General features: G+C 39.2%; 1 protein-coding gene across 2 annotated transcripts; it reads left to right on the forward strand.

The window, feature by feature from the left end:
* Positions 1–5: 5 nt before the first annotated feature.
* On the forward strand, positions 6–20,589 carry ZNF286A (zinc finger protein 286A). 2 transcript variants are annotated; one of them, XM_055255893.2, is made up of 6 exons: positions 6–56; positions 415–646; positions 1,435–1,523; positions 5,619–5,733; positions 7,387–7,479; positions 15,563–20,589. In XM_055255893.2, exons 2-6 carry the CDS (start codon positions 610–612, stop codon positions 16,792–16,794), a joined length of 1,566 nt encoding a protein of 521 aa, XP_055111868.2. In that variant the 5' UTR covers positions 6–56; positions 415–609; the 3' UTR covers positions 16,795–20,589. The 2 variants fall into 2 exon arrangements, with proteins under 2 accessions (XP_055111868.2, XP_055111865.2); XM_055255890.2 differs by having other exon boundaries at positions 21–56; positions 488–646.

Below are 20,589 nucleotides of genomic sequence, written 5' to 3' on the forward strand. Positions count from 1 at the left end.
CGCGACTCCGAGCTGGCCAAAGAAGTTCGTACCCTTTGTGAGGCCCGGGATGGGAGGTGAGTTGGTTGTGGTGATGTCGCTCGTCTCCGCTCCGCCTCGGCGGTGGTTCCCCGGGTCGTTCTGTGCCGAGTCGGGGCTAGAGTGCGCGTTTGTTAAAGGGGCCTCGAGGGCAGACCATGAGCCCTGTCCCTTCTCACTCTGGCCTGATCGTCTCTTCGGGGGGACGCGGTTGTGCGACGGGCGGGGCGGTCGCGGGGTCCTGGGCCAGTGCCCCGAGCGCGGCAGAATTTGTCCAAACTCCTGATGCCCCAGCGTCACCTCTTCCAGGCTCCCAGTTTCCCCAGGGACAGCTTCAAGCGGTAGGGACAGACATCTGAGGACCCAGCCTCAGGGATGCTGTCCCCGGGCTTCCAGGCTCCAGCGCCGTAGGACTGAGGCAGACTCCACGGTGAGAAAGAGACCCGATCTAACCCAGGCCTTTCATCAGAGCCCAGGAGGAAAGGCAGGAAGTGGGACCACGAGGCCCGGGAGGCTTCTGATTCGTCTGGCCAGGGAGATCTGAATTGGGGTGAAGAGCAGAATCTCCAGAACAAGGAGGAGGTGGTGATCATGGAGACAGATTTGGCTGAAATGCCTGAGAAAAGAGGTGAGAATTGCGGACGTGTTGAACTTGTGGCGTGGAAGGACGAAATTCCTGCTCCTGAAGGGAAAACGGTCGGCTCAGGGGAGGTGGCTCTTGGCTGGCTGTCTCCATTGTCTTGGGGATGGATGGGCTTTTTAAGTGAGACTGAACGGCTTGGTATGGGAGCACCGCCCTTTCCATGGCAGCTGGGCACACAGTGGACCCTTCAAAGCTACCCCCAAAATGTGAGTGAAATGTTAACTTCTATGGCAAGAATCCACCTCTTTGGTTGTCAAAAATGTTTTGTTTTACATAGGAGAAAACAGGCATGGTAGTTAATGACTGACTTCCGTTCTACCTGACCAGTTTCATGAAGGTTGTGCTGTGACCTCCTACACCAGAATTCCCCCTGGGGTGGTTGTTAGATTTCTGGATTGTACCCCAGGCTCAACTAATGCTTATTACTTTGAGGTGGGGGTCCAGCAATCTACATTATAAATAAGCTTTCAGAGTGAGAACCAATGAGTATAGATTAAGCTGGGAAATTTACTGACATATTCTAATTTCTAGATCAGAGGATGCCATCTTACAGAATGTGTTATGATTATAGCAACTAAATTCCAGCCCAGAGTAGTAGCAATATTCCCGCACATCTTGGGACGAGGGTCCTGGGAGGAGGTCGGTTGTTTTGGGGTACCTTCAGTCTCTGTGTTTGTAGGCAGCACGTATAGTATGTTGAAGCGGTTTTTAGACTTTAAATCTGAGTGGCAAGTTAAGCCTAGGTCTCATCATTGCTGCCTTCTTGTCGTTAGCTCTGTCTTCCCAGGATTCTCCCCATTTCCAAGAGAAGATCACAGAAGAGGGAGAAGTGGCTGCTCTGCACCTCACGGCCAGATCCCAGGTAAGTGAGTCTGCTGATTATTGGAATTACACCTTGTTTCTTAGAGTACAGATGCACTCCCTTCTTTGTGATATGGAGTTTCTTTATCCACTAAAGCCCATCTACAGAGCTGAGTTCTAAATCTGAGAGACTAGTCAGGAGACTAATGGACTCAGAAGAAAATGTTTTCTACTTATAACACTGGATGGATTTCTTCCCTATTTAGTGTTTATTGTCCCTCAACAGACAAGTAAGCAGCATTTCCCTTTCTTAGCCTACTGTGCTCATTTCTGTGCTTGGTAATGTGAGAAACTCTTTTAAATATAATGTGGTACATACCTCTTAAAACTTGTTTCTCTAGAGGAAACAGCATGTATGTGACTTTAAGTAGCAATTTCAGAAAGCGCTTAAATGCTGAAGTCATTGTAAAAATAATAAGTCCTCACATAGTTCAAAGAAATACTGGAAAAAGAAAGCCTATGAAGGCATAATTTAAAGAGTTACAGTTAGAATCCAGCCCTCTGAGATGATGAAAGCTAAAGTATGATCACGTCTGCAGCAACTTACTTTTATATTATCGGCCCCTCTCTCCCAAAAGGTAAATATGGCAAATATTATGAATGTTTGGCTGGGCGTGGTGGCTTATGCCTGTAATTCCAGCACTTTGGGAGGCCGAGGCAAGTGGATCACTAGGTCAGGAGATTGAGACCATCCTGGCTAACACAGTGAAACCCCATCTCTACTAAAAACACAAAAAATTAGCCAGGCCTGGTGGCACACATCTGTAGTCCCTGCTAGTCCGGAGGCTGAGGCAGGAGAATCACTTGAACGTGGAAGGTGGAGGTTGCAGTAAGCCAAGATCGCACCACTGTACTCCAGCCTGGGCAATGAGGGAAACTCTGTCTCAACAACAACAACAAAAAAATTTGAATTTAGGTGGTGATTGTACTATATCAGTGATTATTGTATTCATCTTTCAACTTTTGTATGTTTGAAACTTTTATTAAAATAAGTTAGGGCTGGGCATGGTGGCTCATGCCTGTAATCCCAGCACTTTGGGAGGCCGAGGCGGGCAGATCACCTGAGGTCAGGAGTTCAAGACCAGCCTGACCAACATGGTGAAACCTCGTCTCTACTTAAAATACAAAAATTAGCTGGGCATGGTGGCACACGCTTATAATCCCAGCTACTCCGAAGACATGAGAATCACTTGAACCCAGGAGGCAGAGGTTGCAGTGAGCCCAGATAGGGCTACTGTACTCCAGCCTGGGTGAGAGTGAAACTGTCTCAAAAAAAAAAAAAAAAAAGAAGTTGAGTAGGCAAAAAGGAGCTTTCCATGATGTGTGTGGCATACCACAACCCAGAGATTCCTCCGTCAGCCTTTCTCTTTGCTTCTGTAATCCAAGGTGTAGAAAATAGATACTGCACGTTCATAGTGTTTGTAAAAGTGACTTTTCAGGGTCCTTTATGTACTTGCCTGTCTCCATTGGCTTCCCAACTGTCTTATATTAGTCATGAAGACTTTATTATAATGTCAAGAAGCTTTAAGTTGCAGCTGATAAAATCAATTCAAATGGGTCTAAGTGAAAAGAAGTAACTATTGACTAACAAACTGAAAAATCTAGGTCTGGCTACATATAGGGCTCAAACAAGAATGTTAAAACCTATTTCTTCATTTTACTGACCTTTTCTTTTCTCTCCATGGGTTTTATGGCCAAACAGGTTTTTCTCCTAGTGTTAGCCTCTAACGAGTTTAGGCTTTCATCTTCCTGTGTTAAAGGAGAGAGAAAAAGGGCAGATTCTCTTCTAGTCATTCTTCCAGAAGTGCTGGGATTGACTCTAATGGAGTATTAGGCCCATTCCTGGATGAGATATTGGCCAAATCTAAGTGTAATTCTCTATAGAATATACCTGCACACACACATACACACACACGTGTACACGCACACATCCCACCCAAGAGTCAAAGATGGCGTCAATACTACCTGAACTACACAGATTCAAAGTGGCCAGGCATAGTAGCTAGGGGAAAATTAGGGCACAGGTACCAGAAGTGTGAATATATATTTCAATACTTTGATATCAGCTTCAACACTGTTAACAGCATCAAGGTGATTGAACCTATTATGGAAAATTTTAAAAACTCTTTGTTCTTTGTGCATTTTATTAGATTTTTAAAATGCAGCTTTTTTTCTTATTAGAATTTGCCTGGGCTATTTTTTACCTTTGATTTATTAGATTTTAAAAAATATTAAAAGTTTTAGTTCTTCTTCAGTGTAACAAAGTGAACAACACAGACATACAGAAATGTAAAGGTAATGCTACTTCCCCCTCAAATTCAGTCCCTGCCTCTCTCTACTATGTATATTTTTTCACATTTTTTGTTCTGCTGGCACTACTGTATTCATACATACGGTATACTATATTTCCTTCCATTTACCCACCAGTACCCAACCTAGCAATAATATTTTGTTTGGATGGCCTATTCTGTATGTAGGATGTGGCTTTTTTAAAAAACCTTTTTATAAGGAAATTTGCTCATTCACGTATAATACATGTGTTTCAAACTTTTCTTGCCATGTGATTTTTATAATTCTGTTTCCTATGCTTTATTGTTTCCTCTTTTGTAGTTTTCCTGCGGTTTGTGCAATGGTTTGCATTTTTTGTTGTTCTGGCTTTTTCTTCTAATTGTTGGGCACTTAATCCCCACTGAATGTTGATTTAGTTATGTATATGCAGATTCTAGGCTAAAGGTCATTTTTCCTCATAATGTCTTTTCTACTTAGGGGCCACTTAGTGATTTTTACATATTATTTTATCTTAAGGGAATAATTCTCTTATTTCTTAAATCTTAGATTATTTTCCACATAGTAGCTTTACTTTGAGATAATTTTAGACATACGAAGTGTTGCAAATAGCACAAAGAACCTGTATATGCTTCACCCAGATTTTGCAAAAATTTATATTTTACTTTGCTTTGTTATTATTTTTTCAAAATCAGGACATTCACATTGGCATAATACTATAACCTACTGACCTTATTCAGATTTTCTAGCTGCCTTATTTTTCTCTTTTTAAAATTTCTGCTTTTATATTGTAAATATTTCTCTTTTCCTTTGTTTTTTGTTCTAACTTGATTTGTGTGCTCTGGTCATTTATTTACATTTTTAAAAAATGAAATGAAAGTGTTTAAAGCTACAAAATTTCCTCTGAGTATAGTTTTAGCCATTTGGCATTTTTTTTCCTATTTTATTTCATTATTTTCATATTTTGATATATTTTCTCAGTTATTATAAATTATTCTGTTCTATTTTTGGAATGTACGGAAATTTACTTTGTTACTTTTTGCAAATGCTACATGAATGTTTAAACAGAAGGTGTTTTCTATCCAGTTAGAGCATTTGATTCATATTTATTTCAGTAACCTTGAAATATTCCTGTTGTCTATGGGTTTACTTAAAGGTGCATGTTCAATGCAGATATGTATCTATCTCCTTATGGTTTTTGATTTTTTGTCTTATAGAAGTATAATCTTATGATATTTTATACATAAATATTTATGAATTGTATGTCATAAATTGGAGCCATTTTCCAATTTAATGCTCTTTACTTTGAATTAATTCATGTTTAACTGGATTGGTTTTTGCTGTCTTTTCTTTCCATGACTTCTCCATTTACAAGTTCTGTATTGCAGTTCATCTTGTGATTGGCTAGATTGACTCTTCAATTTTTTATTGAGGACTCAGAGAAGCATTATGTAGAGGTGACTTTTTTTCCCTCTGCTTATATTTTACTTTAATCAAACTACATTGTTGACTCATTGGTTCATATTTTAATACTTTATTCCCCAGAAAAATTGTAGTCTCTCAATGGAGAAACCAGGGTCATCTTTTGGTTCTCATATTGAATCTAGAATAGTGTGCCTGGCACATAATTGATAGTTACACTTTACATAAAATACTCCGAATCTGACGACCGTTAGAATACTTGTCATTTATCATAGTCAGTTTCCCTGTTAAGTGCATCTCAGGCTTTTGCTTCAGGGCCAGCAGAAACTGGGGGATGAAAGAGAAGTTGTCAAGGGAAAGATGTTGAAAAAAATGTTTTATGTCTTAGGAAACGGTGACATTCAAGGATGTGGCCATGGACTTTACACCAGAGGAGTGGGGGAAGCTGGATCCTGCACAAAGGGATGTGATGCTGGAGAACTATAGGAACCTGGTCTCACTTTGTAAGAATGGATTGTGATTCTGGAATCTGCTTATGGGAGCATCATTACTTTAATGAAAGTGAAATAGCTTAACAAAGCCTTCACCTTTGCATTCAGGAGTCAAAAAGTGTTAATTCTTTTTGGCCTGTGTGGAAAATCTGTTTTTGCTCTAGATTCTTGATGAAATGTCTATGCTTGTTTTGTATCAGGATTCTTTGGGTTTAAGTGACAAAAACGTAACTCACACTCTTATAGGGGAAAAAAATCTTGATTTTTCAGGGATCCAAATATATTATCAAGAATTTCCTTTATTCATTGATTTATTTTTAATCAATTGTCTTGGTTTTGCTCTGTATTAGCTTTATTCCTAGGATTTCCCCATGTGGCAAAGATGGCCAGTGGCAGTCCCAGGGTTACGTTATTCTTCCGGTTAGATAGCTAAGCTAAAAAAGAAAATGCTTCTTTCCTGAGAGTTTCAGCAAATAAGGTCACAGGCCCATCAGTGAAACAATCTCTAGAGCCAGTGAAATTGAGTACTCTGTGGCCAGTTTTAGATCCTGGGCCTACTAGCATGCACACATACATACATGCATGCATATGATTGTATGAGGGGTGGAGGGGATTGTTAGCCCCTCCCAAACCTCATGTAAAAAAAATCCCCTAAGAAAATGACTTCTAAGGCCGGGCGCAGTGGCTCATGCCTGTAATCTCAGCACTTTGGGACGCCGAGGTGGGTGGATCACGAGGTCAGGAGATCGAGACCATCCTGGCTAACATGGTGAAATCCCGTCTCTACTAAAAATGCAAAAAATTAGCCGGGCGCGGTGGCGGGTGCCTGTAGTCCCAGCTACTCGGGAGGCTGAGGCAGGAGAATGGCATGAACCCAGGAGGCAGAGGTTGCAGCGAGCCGAGATGGCGCCACTGCACTCCAGCCTGGGCGAAAGAGCGAGACTCTGTCTAAAAAAAAAAAAGAAAAGAAAGTGACTTCTAGTAACTGAAGAAGGAAAGGAAAAACATTCGAAGATGAAACTTCAGTTACCACCGTTACAGTTATGTGGTGCTGCCATTGAGGTCCCACTTTTTCCTCCTTCCCTGAGGTAAGGACTAATTTGCAACATCTCTCTGAAGTTTCCTCACACAATGAGGAAATAAAGAGAAATTCCTTTCTTTTCTAACAGTTGAAAATACTTGTATTTACAAATCCAATTGAACTCTTTACCAGGCCCAGACTCTTGCTGCAGATATTTTAAGCTTCATTTAGAGGTCCACCCTCCCTTACTTCAGCTCTTCCTGTAATACTTTGTCTTTGTAGATCAAGAGGTTGAGAGCATATTCTGGTTTAGATCTTTATACCCATTACAAATAACTAAGTCCAGCAGGACAGTGGCCATGAAAGTTGGGTGTGGTGGCTCCCACCTGTAATCCCAGCACTTAGGGAGGCAGAGGTGGGAGGATACCTTGAGCCCAGGAGTTCGAGACCTGCCTGGGCAATATAGTGAGATCCCATTAACTTTAAAAATAAAAAGTAAATTTTTATAAATTAAAAAAATAACAAAGAAAGTTGAAATTCACTAAGGAATATGTAACAATTCAACCTGCTGGAAGAAAACTTCCACAAATAACTTACTCACATTACTTTCTCCTTTCTGTCTTTTTCTTTTTTTAAATGAATAGGGCTTCCAGTTTCCAAACCTGAGAACCACAACTTGGAGCATGGAAAAGAACCATTGAAGCTTGAGAGAAAAGCCCCCAAAAGCAGCTATTCAGGTGAGCCAGATAGATGGGAGTCTTCAGAAATGATAGCCCAGCAGGACAGTGAAGAACTTTTCAGTGCTTAGGAAAGTGCCTGTGTGCCCTTATTTTTTAATTTTTTTAAAATTCTAAAACATTTAAAATATATACAGAAGTCCAGAAAATAAAATAACATTCATGTATCCATCACTGAGATTAGACATGTACTAATATTTTGCTTCGTTTGCCTCTTTTCTTTCTTCCTTTCTTTTTCTTACAATATAAAACTAATAATTGGCCGGGCGCGGTGGCTCACACTTGTAATCCCAGCACTTTGGCAGGCTGAGGCGGGCGCATCACGAGGTCAGGAGATCGAGACCACCATGAAACCCCGTCTCTATTAAAAATACAAAAAAATTAGCCGGGTGTGGTGGCGGGCGCCTGTAGTCCCAGCTACTTGGAGAGGCTGAGGCAGGCGAATGGCGTGAACCTGGGAGGCGGAGCTTGCAGTGAGCCAAGATTGCGCCACTGCACTCCAGCCTGGGTGACAGAGCGAGACTCCGTCTCAAAAAACAAAATAAAATAAAAAAATAAAACTAATAATTAAACAGTTGGATGAATTTTCACAAATTTAGCACATTCATGTAACGATTGCCCAAATCAAGACAATAGCCTTACCAGCGTCTCTAGAAGCACCCTTGTGCCCTCTTTGAGGCCCCTCCCTCCTCCCAAGGGTAACCTTATCCTAACTTACAGCACCAAGTTTTGACAGTTCTTGAACTTTCTATAAATGGAATTGTATTGTATATACTCTTGTGTCTGGCTTCCTTCACTGAACATTAGCTGTGAGGTACATCTATGTTGTTGCATATCATCATAATTTATTCATTGTCATTATTGTACAGTTCTTCATTTTGTTAATGTACCAGTTTATTCTTCTGAAGATGAGTATTTGGATAGTTTCCAGTTTTTAGCTGTCTGAATAATGCCGCTATGTACACTTTTTTAATGCCTTTTGGTGAACAAATATATGCATTTCTTGTGGATATATACATACAAGTAGACTTGTTTTATCATAGGATAGATGCATACTCACTTTTGGTAGATAGTGCCAAAGAGGTTTCTAGAGTCATTGTACCAATTACATTCCCAGCAGCAGAGTATGTGCGTTCTAGTTGTTCCACATGCTTGTCAACACTTAATATTGCTTGTTTTCATTTTAGCCATCCTTTTGAGGTGTGTGATATCTTTTATTTTTTAAGAAATAAAAAATATTATATATTCAGTTAAAGCCCTTTTATTCTCAGCCGGGTGTGGTGGCTCATGCCTGTAATCCCAGCACTTTGGGAGGCCAAGGTGGGTGGATCACCTGAGGTCAGGAGTTTGAGACCAGCCTGGCCAACATGGTGAAACCCCATCTCTACTAAAAATACAAAAAAATTAGCTGGGCATGGTGACAGGCACCTGTAATCCCAACTACTTGGGAGGCTGAGGCAGGAGAATTGCTTGAACCCAGGAGGCAGAGGTTGCAGTGAGCCGAGATCGTGCCATTGCACTCCAGCCTGGGCGACAGAGGGAGACTCTGTCTCAAAAAACAAAAAAAAGAAACCCTTTTATTCTCTTTCTCCTCTAGAAGTAACCATTATATCTTGAAATTGGTGTGAATCATTTTGGTGTTTGTGTATGTGTGTGTATACACAGAGACATATACATATGTATATAAAACAATATGTATGTTTTATTGTTACACTTTTTGTTATGTGGTCTGATTTTTTAAAGTTCACATTGTATTTTGATATTAATCTATGTTAATATATATGAATTATGTTTATGCATTTTAACTACTATGGAGTAATAAGTCTACTGTATGAATAAACTGAACAGTTTATTTTTTTGCCATTAGTAACAGTTGCAGTGATCATCCTTTTTTTGATTCCTTATGCTCATCTTGAGAGCTGGTTTAGGGAGATAACTGGAAGAAGAATTAGTAGGTCTTAAATCATCGCATGTTTAGCTTTACTAGGAACTGCCAACAGTTGAGTTATCAGACTTGTTAATTTTTGTCAATCTGACGGATGCAAAATGATGTTTTAAAATTTTCATTTCTCTGAGTGATAAATACAAGTTTGAGCATTTCATGTTTGTTGGCTATTCAAGTTTCTTCTTGTGAGTTACCTGTTGATACCCTTTGCCTGTTTTTTGAGATTGGGCTGTTTATATCTTTTCTCTTGATTTGGTGGAGTTCTTCATATATTGTAGGTACTAATCTATGACAGAAGTAGCATTGCAAGTCAGTGAGAAGAAATTGGTTCTTCTAATCTTTGGCTTATTTTATTTTCTGGTGTGTTAGGCATATAGAATTAAACATTTTTAATAACAGACTTTTTTTAAGTATTGCTTTTTGTGAATTGTCTATCTACTTTATCCCAGTGTCAATAAGATTATTTTATTCCAAAATGTTCAATTTTGTCTTACAGGTATTTATTTTTGTATATGATGAAATGGGAAAACTCATTTTGTCTTTTTCCATGCTGAAAGCCAGTAAGTCCAGCATTGTTCATGGAATAATCTTATGTTACTGATTTGTAATGCTAGCTGTGGTAAACCCAGTTCCCCTGCATACTTAGTTCTGTTTCTTGTCTCTCTGGTTTACTTGTCTGTCTATGTCCAATACCATACTGTTTTAATTACTATACTTAGTATTATGTATAGCTCATAAAGAAAATCCTTCCTGGATATTCTTATTTTTTAAAAAATTATACTTTTGAATATTGAAAGAGTTTTAAAATCTTTCCCTGTGATTATGGATATGTCTGTTTCACCTCAGAGACCTATCAGTTTCTGTGACTTACCCATTCACCACCCATCTCCCTTTTTTGGGGTTTTGCAGTTTTCATAGTGATCTGTTAAGAGGTCCTTATATATGAGGTTTTTACCTTTTGTTATATTACAGATATTTTTTCTAGTTTTTTTTTTTTTGAGGCGGAGTCTCGCTCTGCCGCCCAGGCTGGAGTGCAGTGGCGCAATCTCGGCTCACTGCAAGCTCCGCCTCCCGGGTTCACGCCATTCTCCTGCCTCAGCCTCTCCGAGTAGCTGGGACTACAGGCGCCCGCCACCACGCCCGGCTGATTTTTTTATATTTTTAGTAGAGACAGGGTTTCACCGTGGTCTCGATCTCCTGACCTCGTGATCCGCCCGCCTCGGCCTCCCAAAGTGCTGGGATTACAAGCGTGAGCCACCGCGCCCGGCCTTTTTCTAGTTTTTGACTTTCAGTTTTGCTATGCATTTTGATGTACAAGTTTAATTTTTTACAATCTTTTTTTTTCTGCCTTTTCAGTGCTGCTTAAAACGTTTTTCATTAACCCAAGGTTACATATATATTTGCCTCTGTTTCCTAGTATATTCTTTAATTTTTTCTTTAGATTCTTAATCCATTTGGAATTGCTTCTTACTTCTCTGAGTGTATCTTCTTAGCCTTCTTTTTTGAACAATTAAATATTCTAATTGCTCGAAATTTGATTTTAATCTCCCTTCCTTTTGTATACCTGGAGTCATAAACTTGAGTCCTTACATGGGCCAGGAGGTAATATCACTGAGTTAAGCAAGCAAGGTGGAAACTGGTGAACCAGAGGAGTACAGGCCTCAACTGAAAGGAGTAGCTCTAGCTCAAGGGCTGGCAAGCTTTTTATGTAAATGGCTAGATAGTAAATAATTAGGCTTTGTGGGACATGGTCTCTCTGCAGCCATTCAATCTGCCACAGTAGTATGAAAGCAGCCCTAGAAAATACATACATGAATGGGTATGTTCCAGTAAAAATTTATTTAGCAAAGTAGGCAGCAGGCTGTAGTTGCGAATCCCTGCTCTAAATGGTGGTTGTCGTTCAGTATGCTTCTAGTTTTTTTCAAGAGAGAAACCCTAAATTTGCATTTATCTGTAATCTCCTTTTTTTTTTTGAGATGGAGTCTCGCTCTTTCGCCCAGGCTGGAGCGCGGTGGTGCCATCTCGGCTCACTGCAAGCTCTGCCTCCCGGGTTCACGCCATTCTCCTGCCTCAGCCTCCTGAGTAGCTGGGACTACAGGTGCCTGCCACCACACCCGGTTAATTTTTTTGTATTTTTAGTAGAAATGGGGTTTCACCGTGTTAGCCAGGATGATCTCAATTTCCTGACCTCGTGATCTGCCTGCCTCGGCCTCCCAAAGTGCTGGGATTACAGGCGTGAGCCACTGCGCCCAGCCATAATCTCCCTATTTTTAACTGTGTGTAACTAGTTTTAAAAGTTTGTATAAACAGTATGGCCCAAAGAAAATGTGTCTAAGGTCCAATTTGGCCAACTGATCAACTGTTTTCAGCCTCTACTTACTACTTCATTAGTCTCATCATTCCCACAACCAGTTACCTTCTATCAAGATGAGTCCCAAATTGGTATTCCCATCCTAGAGCTCTCCTCAGGGCTGTTCTCAACATCTTAACTATTTGATTCCTTTGTTTGCTTATGTCAACGATACTTCAGTACAACATGTTTAAAGCTGAATGTCTAAAATAAGTCTAAATTTCCCATCTCCCCAACAGCATCCTTTTCCAGTAATTGTTTTAATGGTACTTATTGTCATCAAATTGTACGTGGCGGAAATCTATGCACAGTCTTTACATCTCCCCCTCTCTCCTTTATCCAATTCATCACTGTATTTACCTAATTATATTCTAAGTATTTCTTCACTGTTAATTTTCCTTTATATATTTTTTGTTTTCCTAGATTACTGTGATAATCTTTCTGATTCTGCCTTTGCCCCCATATACTTCATTCTCAACATTGTAGTGAGACTGATATTTTCATAATCAAATCTGATCTTGTCATCAGTCTGCTTGAAACATTTGAATGGCTTCTTACTGCCTTCAGGGTAACAGACAAAATCCTGGAGGTCTACAAAATCTTGTGAAGTCTGGCTTTTACTCGTTATCCCAACCTCATTTCACAGCTACTCTTCTTCCATCTCTGTGCTCTAGTGTAGCAGTTCTTAATGCTTTGGCATCAAAGGACCTACTGTAACTATAAAAGTTATTAAAGACCCTAAAGATGTTTCATTTATGTGGGTTATATCTACCAATAGTTACTATACTACAAGTTAAAACAAAAATTTTAAGCTGTTAGCTAATTCATTTAAAAATAATTGGCCGGGTGTGGTGGTCCACACTTGTAATCCCAGTGCCTTGGGAAGCCAAGGTGGGTGGGTCGATTGAGCCCAGCAGTTAGAGACCAGCCTGAGCAATAAAGTGTTAGCCCATCTCTTAAAAGAAAAATACAAATAAAAAATTATAAACCTGTTATGTGTTAGCACAGTATATTTTTTTATGAAAAAACATCTATTTTCTTTAACCAAAAAATATTATTAAGAAGTATGGCATTGTTTTACACTTTTGCCAATCTCTTTAATGTATGACATAATAGAAAGTAGCTATATTCTTACAACTGCTTCTGAATGCAACTTGATATGACATGTTGTTTTGGTTGCCTTGCATGGAGAAAATCCAGCATCACACAGATATAAGTTGGAAAAGGAAGGAGTACTTTATAGTCTTTTCAGGTAATTATGGCTATTCTTCTTTGAAACAGCTCCATAACTGAACAAGTGGTACTTTCTGAAAGATTAGGTACAATGTAGAATCTGAAACCACATCCATGAATTTTTCATATATTGAAAATCTATCAATCTTTTGGACAATATTGGTTCACTAAGTTATGCAAATCTTTTTTGTTGGCACTTTATATTGTGCAACACTTTTTAATATTATAACTTTTAGTATCACAACTGACCTTATCAGAAAAGCCTTTAAGTTTTAGGAAGCCATCAAGCCCTTGGTGGTAAATAGAAGTTTTCCAAAACTTGTAATTTCTGCCTGAAAGCTCAGATTTTATAAACAACTCATGGTTGTCCTTGATACGACAGGTTCACTTTGTTCATTTTTGAGAAACTGTCTGCCAGATACCCAAGTTAGATAACATAGTTTGCCATTCAGTCATCCTTTCAGGTAAAATGGTGGTCTGTGAAACAAGTGGCTGGTTCGGCTCACAACTCAAATGATTGCATGGTGTATTTCCTCAAGATGACCATTGTTGTTTGGTATAAACAGAATTGCCTTATGAATATTTCCTATTTCATTAACCCTGAATATTAAAAAGGCACTTCAGGGGTTAAAATTCAATGAAATTAATGTTTATGCTTCCTTAGACATTTTTAAATAAAACTGGCCTTTTTTTTTTTAAACCAAGAGTACATGATGGGGAAGAATACAAGGACTACTAGTAAGTTTAGTATTGTGTTGATTTGTGTGAAGTTGTAAGCAGTTTACCATTACTTTTACAACATCATTGAAAATGTTGACACAATGAAAAAGGCAAATAACATCTAAATGTTATTTTGAAAGCAGTTTTGAACTTACAGTTTCCCAGGGGTTCATGAACCATACTTGAGGATCTTTACCTCTACCTACTTATACAAGCCTTATATCAATTTATGTTTTATTTATTTAACAAGCACTTAATGTGGCACTTAATGCTGTGTCAGAATTTTAAGTGCTTCATAGATATTTGCATGTAATGCTTATTATGGTAGGTATTGCTATCATTCCTTGCCAGATGGGTACTGTTACTGCCCCCTCTTACTAAGGAAACCGAAGTAAAGAGCTTAAATAACTTACCCAGTATCACACAGCTAGTAAGTGGCAGAACTACAATTCAGAGTTTGCTTGTGAATGTTAGATTAAATTTTTTCTTTCTCTACATGTATAGTGACTGTTTTTTCCCAGTGACTAGTTCAGAGCCTAGCACATGGAAGATACTCTATAAATATTTGTTGAATAAAATGGTTAGAAGATGAATAGATAGATGAATGAATATAATTTATTTGAGTGTATGAAATGAGTGACTCATCTAACTTAATTTTCTTCTAGTAGTTAATCAGTTGCCATGGCATCATTGGAAAAACAAATCTATGTTTTGTTCACTGACTGAAATACCACCTTCATATTATCTTTAGTTCTTACTTATACTTTATTTCTGTATTTGCTCTTCTATTTTACTCCTCTGTTTATTTCTTTGAACTACACTGCTTAAAATATTTTGTCTCTATATAAATTAGCTTTATATTGGATATAAAAATTCTACTATATTTATATTAGGTATATTTAGAGAGATTAAGCTTCCATCTCGGCCTTCTCTCCCTTGTTCTGATGTTTTCCCTATAGGTACAAATTTTTATTAGTTTTCCATTTATCCTTTATTTGTTGTTGTTTTTTAAAATGTAAGCAAATAGTATATGTATTTGTACCCCTTTTTTTCTTTGTAAAAAAGTAGCAAACTGCATGCTTATTTATATCTTGCTTTTGCTTTTTAAACTTAATATATCTTGGTGGGCACCTTAAAGCAATATGTGAAGATCTTTGTCATTTTTTAAGGAGTTGCATAGTACTCCATTGTATGTATCCACTATATGTTCAGTCATTTCTGTATAGTAGGATATGTGAGATGTTATCAGTCTTTTGCTACCTCAGTTAGTGTTTCAACAAATAGCCTTGTGCATATATCATTTCATATACTTGTCATTATGTCTTTGGGAGATCATAGGAGTTTTTGATCAGCAAAATGTTATAAAAGCATTGTTAGGAAGATTAAACCGGCAATGGAATACATATTTGGATGTGAGTAGGATTGGAATAGTGAAAATTTAGAAGCCATAACTGTACTCTACACTAAGATGGTTGTGTGCCTAGAAATTTATTACAAGTAGGTATTCTATAAAAAGTTATTTCTTCCCATCCTGATCTGTGTACTCATTGTCTGCTCATCCGTGGATATATTGCTTCATCAGCATCTCTACTCTTATATTTCTTGTCACCTTTCCCCTTTTCTGACTCTCCTGGATAGGATGTACTCATTTTCTCTGCATATTCTGAGCATTTGTTTCCCTCCATTTGTTTCTCTTTGCAAATCATCTGAAAGAGTCAAATCCACTTGCTCCTTGAAGGCATGCTTTTCACTTTCATTAACTCTTACCTATTACAGAACTGCCTTTTTGTTGAGCACAGAAAACGAAGGAAATTTGCATTTCCAATGTCTTTCAGACGTGGAGACTAGACCACAGAGCAAGGATTCAACTTCAGTGCAAGATTTTTCCAAAGCAGAATCATGCAAAGTTGCAATAACAGACAGACTGACACGGAATAGTGTCTATGACTCCAACTTGGAAGCAGCCCTTGAATGTGAAAATTGGTTAGAGAATCAGCAAGGAAATCAGGAGAGACATTTGAGAGAAATGTTCACTCACATGAATCCACTCTCTGAGGAAACAGGCCATGAGCATGATGTATACTGGAAAAGCTTCAATCAGAAATCTGTCCTTATCACCGAAGACAGAGTTCCTAAAGGATCTTATGCCTTCCATACACTTGAAAAAAGCTTGAAACAAAAATCAAACTTAATGAAAAAGCAGAGAACTTATAAAGAGAAAAAACCTCATAAATGTAATGATTGTGGTGAACTCTTCACCTACCATTCAGTGCTTATTCGACACCAGAGAGTCCATACTGGAGAGAAACCCTATACCTGCAATGAATGTGGGAAATCTTTTAGCCATAGAGCTAATTTAACTAAACACCAGAGAACTCATACTAGAATTCTCTTTGAATGCAGTGAATGCAAGAAAACCTTCACAGAAAGCTCATCCCTTGCAACACATCAGAGAATTCACGTTGGAGAGAGACCTTATGAATGCAATGAATGTGGGAAAGGTTTTAATCGAAGTACACATCTTGTGCAGCATCAGTTGATTCATACTGGAGTGAAGCCTTATGAATGTAATGAATGTGATAAAGCTTTTATTCATTCATCAGCACTCATTAAACATCAAAGAACTCATACTGGAGAGAAACCTTATAAATGTCAAGAATGTGGGAAAGCCTTTAGCCATTGCTCATCCCTAACTAAGCATCAGAGAGTTCATACTGGAGAAAAGCCATATGAATGCAGTGAATGTGGAAAAACTTTTAGTCAGAGCACACATCTTGTTCAACATCAGAGAATTCATACTGGAGAGAAACCCTATGAGTGTAATGAATGTGGGAAAACCTTCAGCCGGAGCTCCAATTTTGCTAAACATCAAAGAATTCATATTGGAAAGAAACCGTACAAATGTAGCGAGTGTGGAAAAGCCTTCATTCATTCATCAGCTCTTATTCAACATCAGAGAACTCATACCGGAGAGAAACCCTTTAGATGTAATGAGTGTGGGAAAAGCTTTAAGTGCAGTTCATCTCTCATCAGACATCAAAGAATTCACACTGAAGAGCAACCCTGAAAAATTACTGAATGTGAAGAAATGTAAGTTGGTTTTGTCACTATATTAAATACTTGAGTGTTTAGGTGGAAGGCTCATCCATAATATGCATGTGAGGACCAATTCTGTATGCATCTAATTTCATTTGTGTAATACATAGTTTTGAGCCATAGGCAGGTTCCTTATGTCCGTTAATTTGATAATTACGAAATCTAGCCAGCGATTTCAAAATTTTAATCTCCAACCTCCCAAACAGCTATTTGTGGAAATTCAAGAAGTCCCTGAGAGTGGGTAGCAGTACAAACATTGTGAAATCCAGTTTTCCCCTTTCTTGGTTATGTCAGAGCTTTGTTGTAAGCCTCTCGCTTTGCAAGGAAATTCTTATCAGGTAGGTTAGGCTGAGGGCTTACATCCTTATCATCAGGAGGACACAATGTTGTTATTTATTACTCTTTGAGTCCCAAGTAGAGATCTAGATACACATATGGTGTAATTCCTGTAGAGTCTCATTTCTTTTATATTAGCCATAAAAACTAAAAAGGCTGAGTTGAAAGTCCTTAGAATTCCCTTCCTCCCTCAACAAGCTGCTGTCTAATTTGATGACCATAACTAGGATGTATAATATTTACAGACAATTCTAAGTTATGTTCACATGGATTATGTTCATCATTGATTTTGTTTTTTGTTTTTTGAGATGGAGTCTTGCTCTGTTGCCCTGGCTGGAGTGCAGTGGCGTGATCTTGGCTCACTGCAACCTCTGCCTCCTGGGTTCATGCCATTCTCCTGCCTCAGCCTCCTGGGTAGCTGGGACTACAGGCGCCCGCCACTATGCCTGGCTAATTTTGTTTGTATTTTTAGTAGAGATGGGGTTTCATCATGTTAGCCAGGATGGTCTTGATCTCCTGACCAAGTGATCTGCCTGCCTCGGCCTCCCAAAGTGCTGGGATTACAGGCATGAGCCACTGTGTCTGGTGTCATTATTGATTTATATCATTGTTGTTCCTCTACTGCGGAGACCTTCTTTCATTTTCCATTTCCCTGGGAGTTTATGTGAAGTAGTGAATGGGTCAAAATCTTAACAGTGGTTTTTGATCAAGTCCCTCCTTTCTTATCTTTGGCACTGAATGAATCCTTGGTTTTCTATAATCAAAGAGTCAGGGAGACTTCCTTTGTCTACATTATTCAGCTTTCTGTAAGCTATGCTGTGTCCGTTTGAGAAAAAGCCCCAGGGATATTGAGGGTCTGAGAAGTTGAGTGGTTCAGTGTGTTATTATATTTAGGGTCCCAGTAAAGAAGAACTGAAACAACTGTGAGACACCAAGGCATACTTCCCTGTATGAGTGGAAAACAGGTATGGAAAATAACTCACAGGATAGTCCTCAACTGACTTCCTTGAGGATAAGCATCTTCCCCTCATGAAGAAGTTGCCATTTCTCTGCCTTCATATTTACCTACTTTTTGTTGTCATCTCTATTAGTTCAATCTCACACTGCTATAAAGAAATGCTTGAGACTGAGTAACTTATAAAGAAAAAAGGTTTAATTGGCTCATGGTTCTATGGGCTGTACAGGAAGTATGACTGGGGAGGTCTCAGGGAGCTTTTACTCATGGCAAAAGGCAAAGCCAGAGCAGGTATCTTCACAGGGCTGGAGCAGGAGGAAGAGAGAGAGGGGAGGTGCTACGCACTTTTTATACAACCAAATCTCATGAGAACTCTATCACGAGACAGCACTAGGGGAATGGTGCTAAATCATTCATGAGAAACTACCCACATGGTCCAGTCACCTTGCACCAGGCCCCACATCCAACATTGGGGATTACAATTCAACATGAGATTTGGGTGGGGATACAGATCTAAACCATATCATTTCTCAAAAAAAAAAAAAAAAAAAAGAAAAGAAAAGGCACAGGAAAAGGAACTCACCTCTTTTATCATCTTAGTCTTTAGTACTAATGGTTTAGAGCAGGAATTGACAAACTGTGGCCTGGACTCATGGACCAACTCTGGCCCACCACCTGCTTCTCAGAGGAAAATTTTGTTGGAACTCAGCCACATTTACTCATTTACATGTTGTCCTTGACTGCTTTTGTGTCCAGTGTCAGAACTGAGTAGCTGCAGCAGAGGTTGTGCCTTTGGGCTTTAATATCACAAACAGAGCAGCTCATAAACAACAGAAACTTCTCACAGTTTTGGAGGCTGGGAAGTCCAAGATCAAGGTGTCAACAGATTTAGGGAAGGTCTAAATCTTGGTTAATAGAAAGCATCTTTCACTGTGTCTTCACATGGTAGAAGGGGAGAGCTCTGGTATCTTTAGCCCCTTATAAGGGCACTAATCCCATTCATGAGAGCTCATGACCTAATCACCTCCAAAAGGCCCCATTTCAAAATACCATCAGTTAAGTTTCTTTTTTTTTTTTTTTTTTTCTTGAGACGGAGTCTCACTCTGTCGCCCAGGCTGGAGTGCAGTGGTGCAATCTCGGCTCACTGCAAGCTCCACCTCCCGGGTTCACGCCATTCTCCTGCCTCAGCCTCTCCGAGTAGCTGGGACTACAGGCGCCCGCCACCACGCCCGGCTAATTTTTTGTATTTTTTTTAGTAGCGACGGGGTTTCACCATGGTCTCGATCTCCTGACCTTGTGATCCGCCCGCCTCGGCCTCCCAAAGTGCTGGGATTACAAGCATGAGCCACCGCGCCCGGCCTTAAGTTTCATTATATGACTTTGGTGGGGATGTAGCCCATAGTAGATTGTATGTCCCCGAAAGCCTAAAATATTTACTATTTGGCTATTTACAGAAAATATTTGCTTGGCCCCTGTTCCAGAGCATTCATCAGGAAGTGGGATAAAGGGTTTAAACCAGTCAGAGAAACTAGGTGGAATGGAAAAGTTGAACTTACTGAGAGATAATTGGGGTCAGAAAAATAAAAGAGATGGAAAATGATGCATCAAAATACTCCTGCCTCTAGGATGTTACTATGTATTGTCAGGAGAATTCAAGTTATTGAAACCTGCCAAATTCTTGAGTGAAAAGAAATTCATTTGAGGACCAAAATTTGACTAAGGAAAGAAGACCAACATGGGCTTTCCAAAGTTGAGTTTGAATTCTGCCACCCCAACTAAGCAGTCATGTGACCTTGAAAAACTCCCTGCTCTGAGTCTCAGTTTCTTTATCTGTATTAGGTTTCAACAAAGGGAATAAATCATTGGCTTCTCATGAGGTTGTCATAAGGATTAAACAAGACAATGCATATAAAAGAACTGGCAGACAATAAATACAGAGTCCCCCACTCCTGCTTGGTGCTCTCTTTCTCTCCTTCTCTACATAGAGAAGTGCCAGAGCATCCATCAGTAGAAGTTACTTAAGGGTGGCTGTGTCTTCCACATCTTTTGTTTACCCATGAAGAACTGTGACCATCCTGTTCTCTGGCTTATCATAAAGATGGGACTTGACTTCTTTCTGCTCTTGCTTCCATCTGGTGCTGTTTTCTGCACAGCCTCCTTGAGACCTTCCAGAACCTTCTTTTTTCCTAGTTCGTATCACTTAACCAGTAGCTATCTGGGATGTTTCCAGAGGCTGAAGTTTGCAGTTGAATAGCATTTTAAATAGTGCTAAGGGACTTGGTATCTCTGGCCCTTTGCGTTTCAGTATTTGTCCTTTTTATGCCTGATGTTTAACCTGCCACATGTTTGTACTGCAACATGAATCTTGGAAATTTTAATGTTATGCATTTCAAATGTTTTTGGTTATCTGTAAACTAAATGTGCCCTTATTGGCTCACTTGTCAATAAAGATGTTTGTATATGTATTGTCAGAAA

The sequence above is a fragment of the Symphalangus syndactylus genome, chromosome 20 (assembly GCF_028878055.3).
Source record: "Symphalangus syndactylus isolate Jambi chromosome 20, NHGRI_mSymSyn1-v2.1_pri, whole genome shotgun sequence".
In the NCBI taxonomy this organism is placed as follows: Eukaryota; Metazoa; Chordata; class Mammalia; order Primates; family Hylobatidae; genus Symphalangus; species Symphalangus syndactylus.

What these genes read in the sequence shown, in the direction of transcription:
- ZNF286A (XM_055255890.2), top strand. An exon ending in TAGGAACCTGGTCTCACTTT is followed by an intron (nt 5,734 to 7,386) that starts GTAAGAATGGAT and finishes TTAAATGAATAG; the next exon opens with GGCTTCCAGTTTCCAAACCT. An exon ending in CCCCAAAAGCAGCTATTCAG is followed by an intron (nt 7,480 to 15,562) that starts GTGAGCCAGATA and finishes AATGTCTTTCAG; the next exon opens with ACGTGGAGACTAGACCACAG.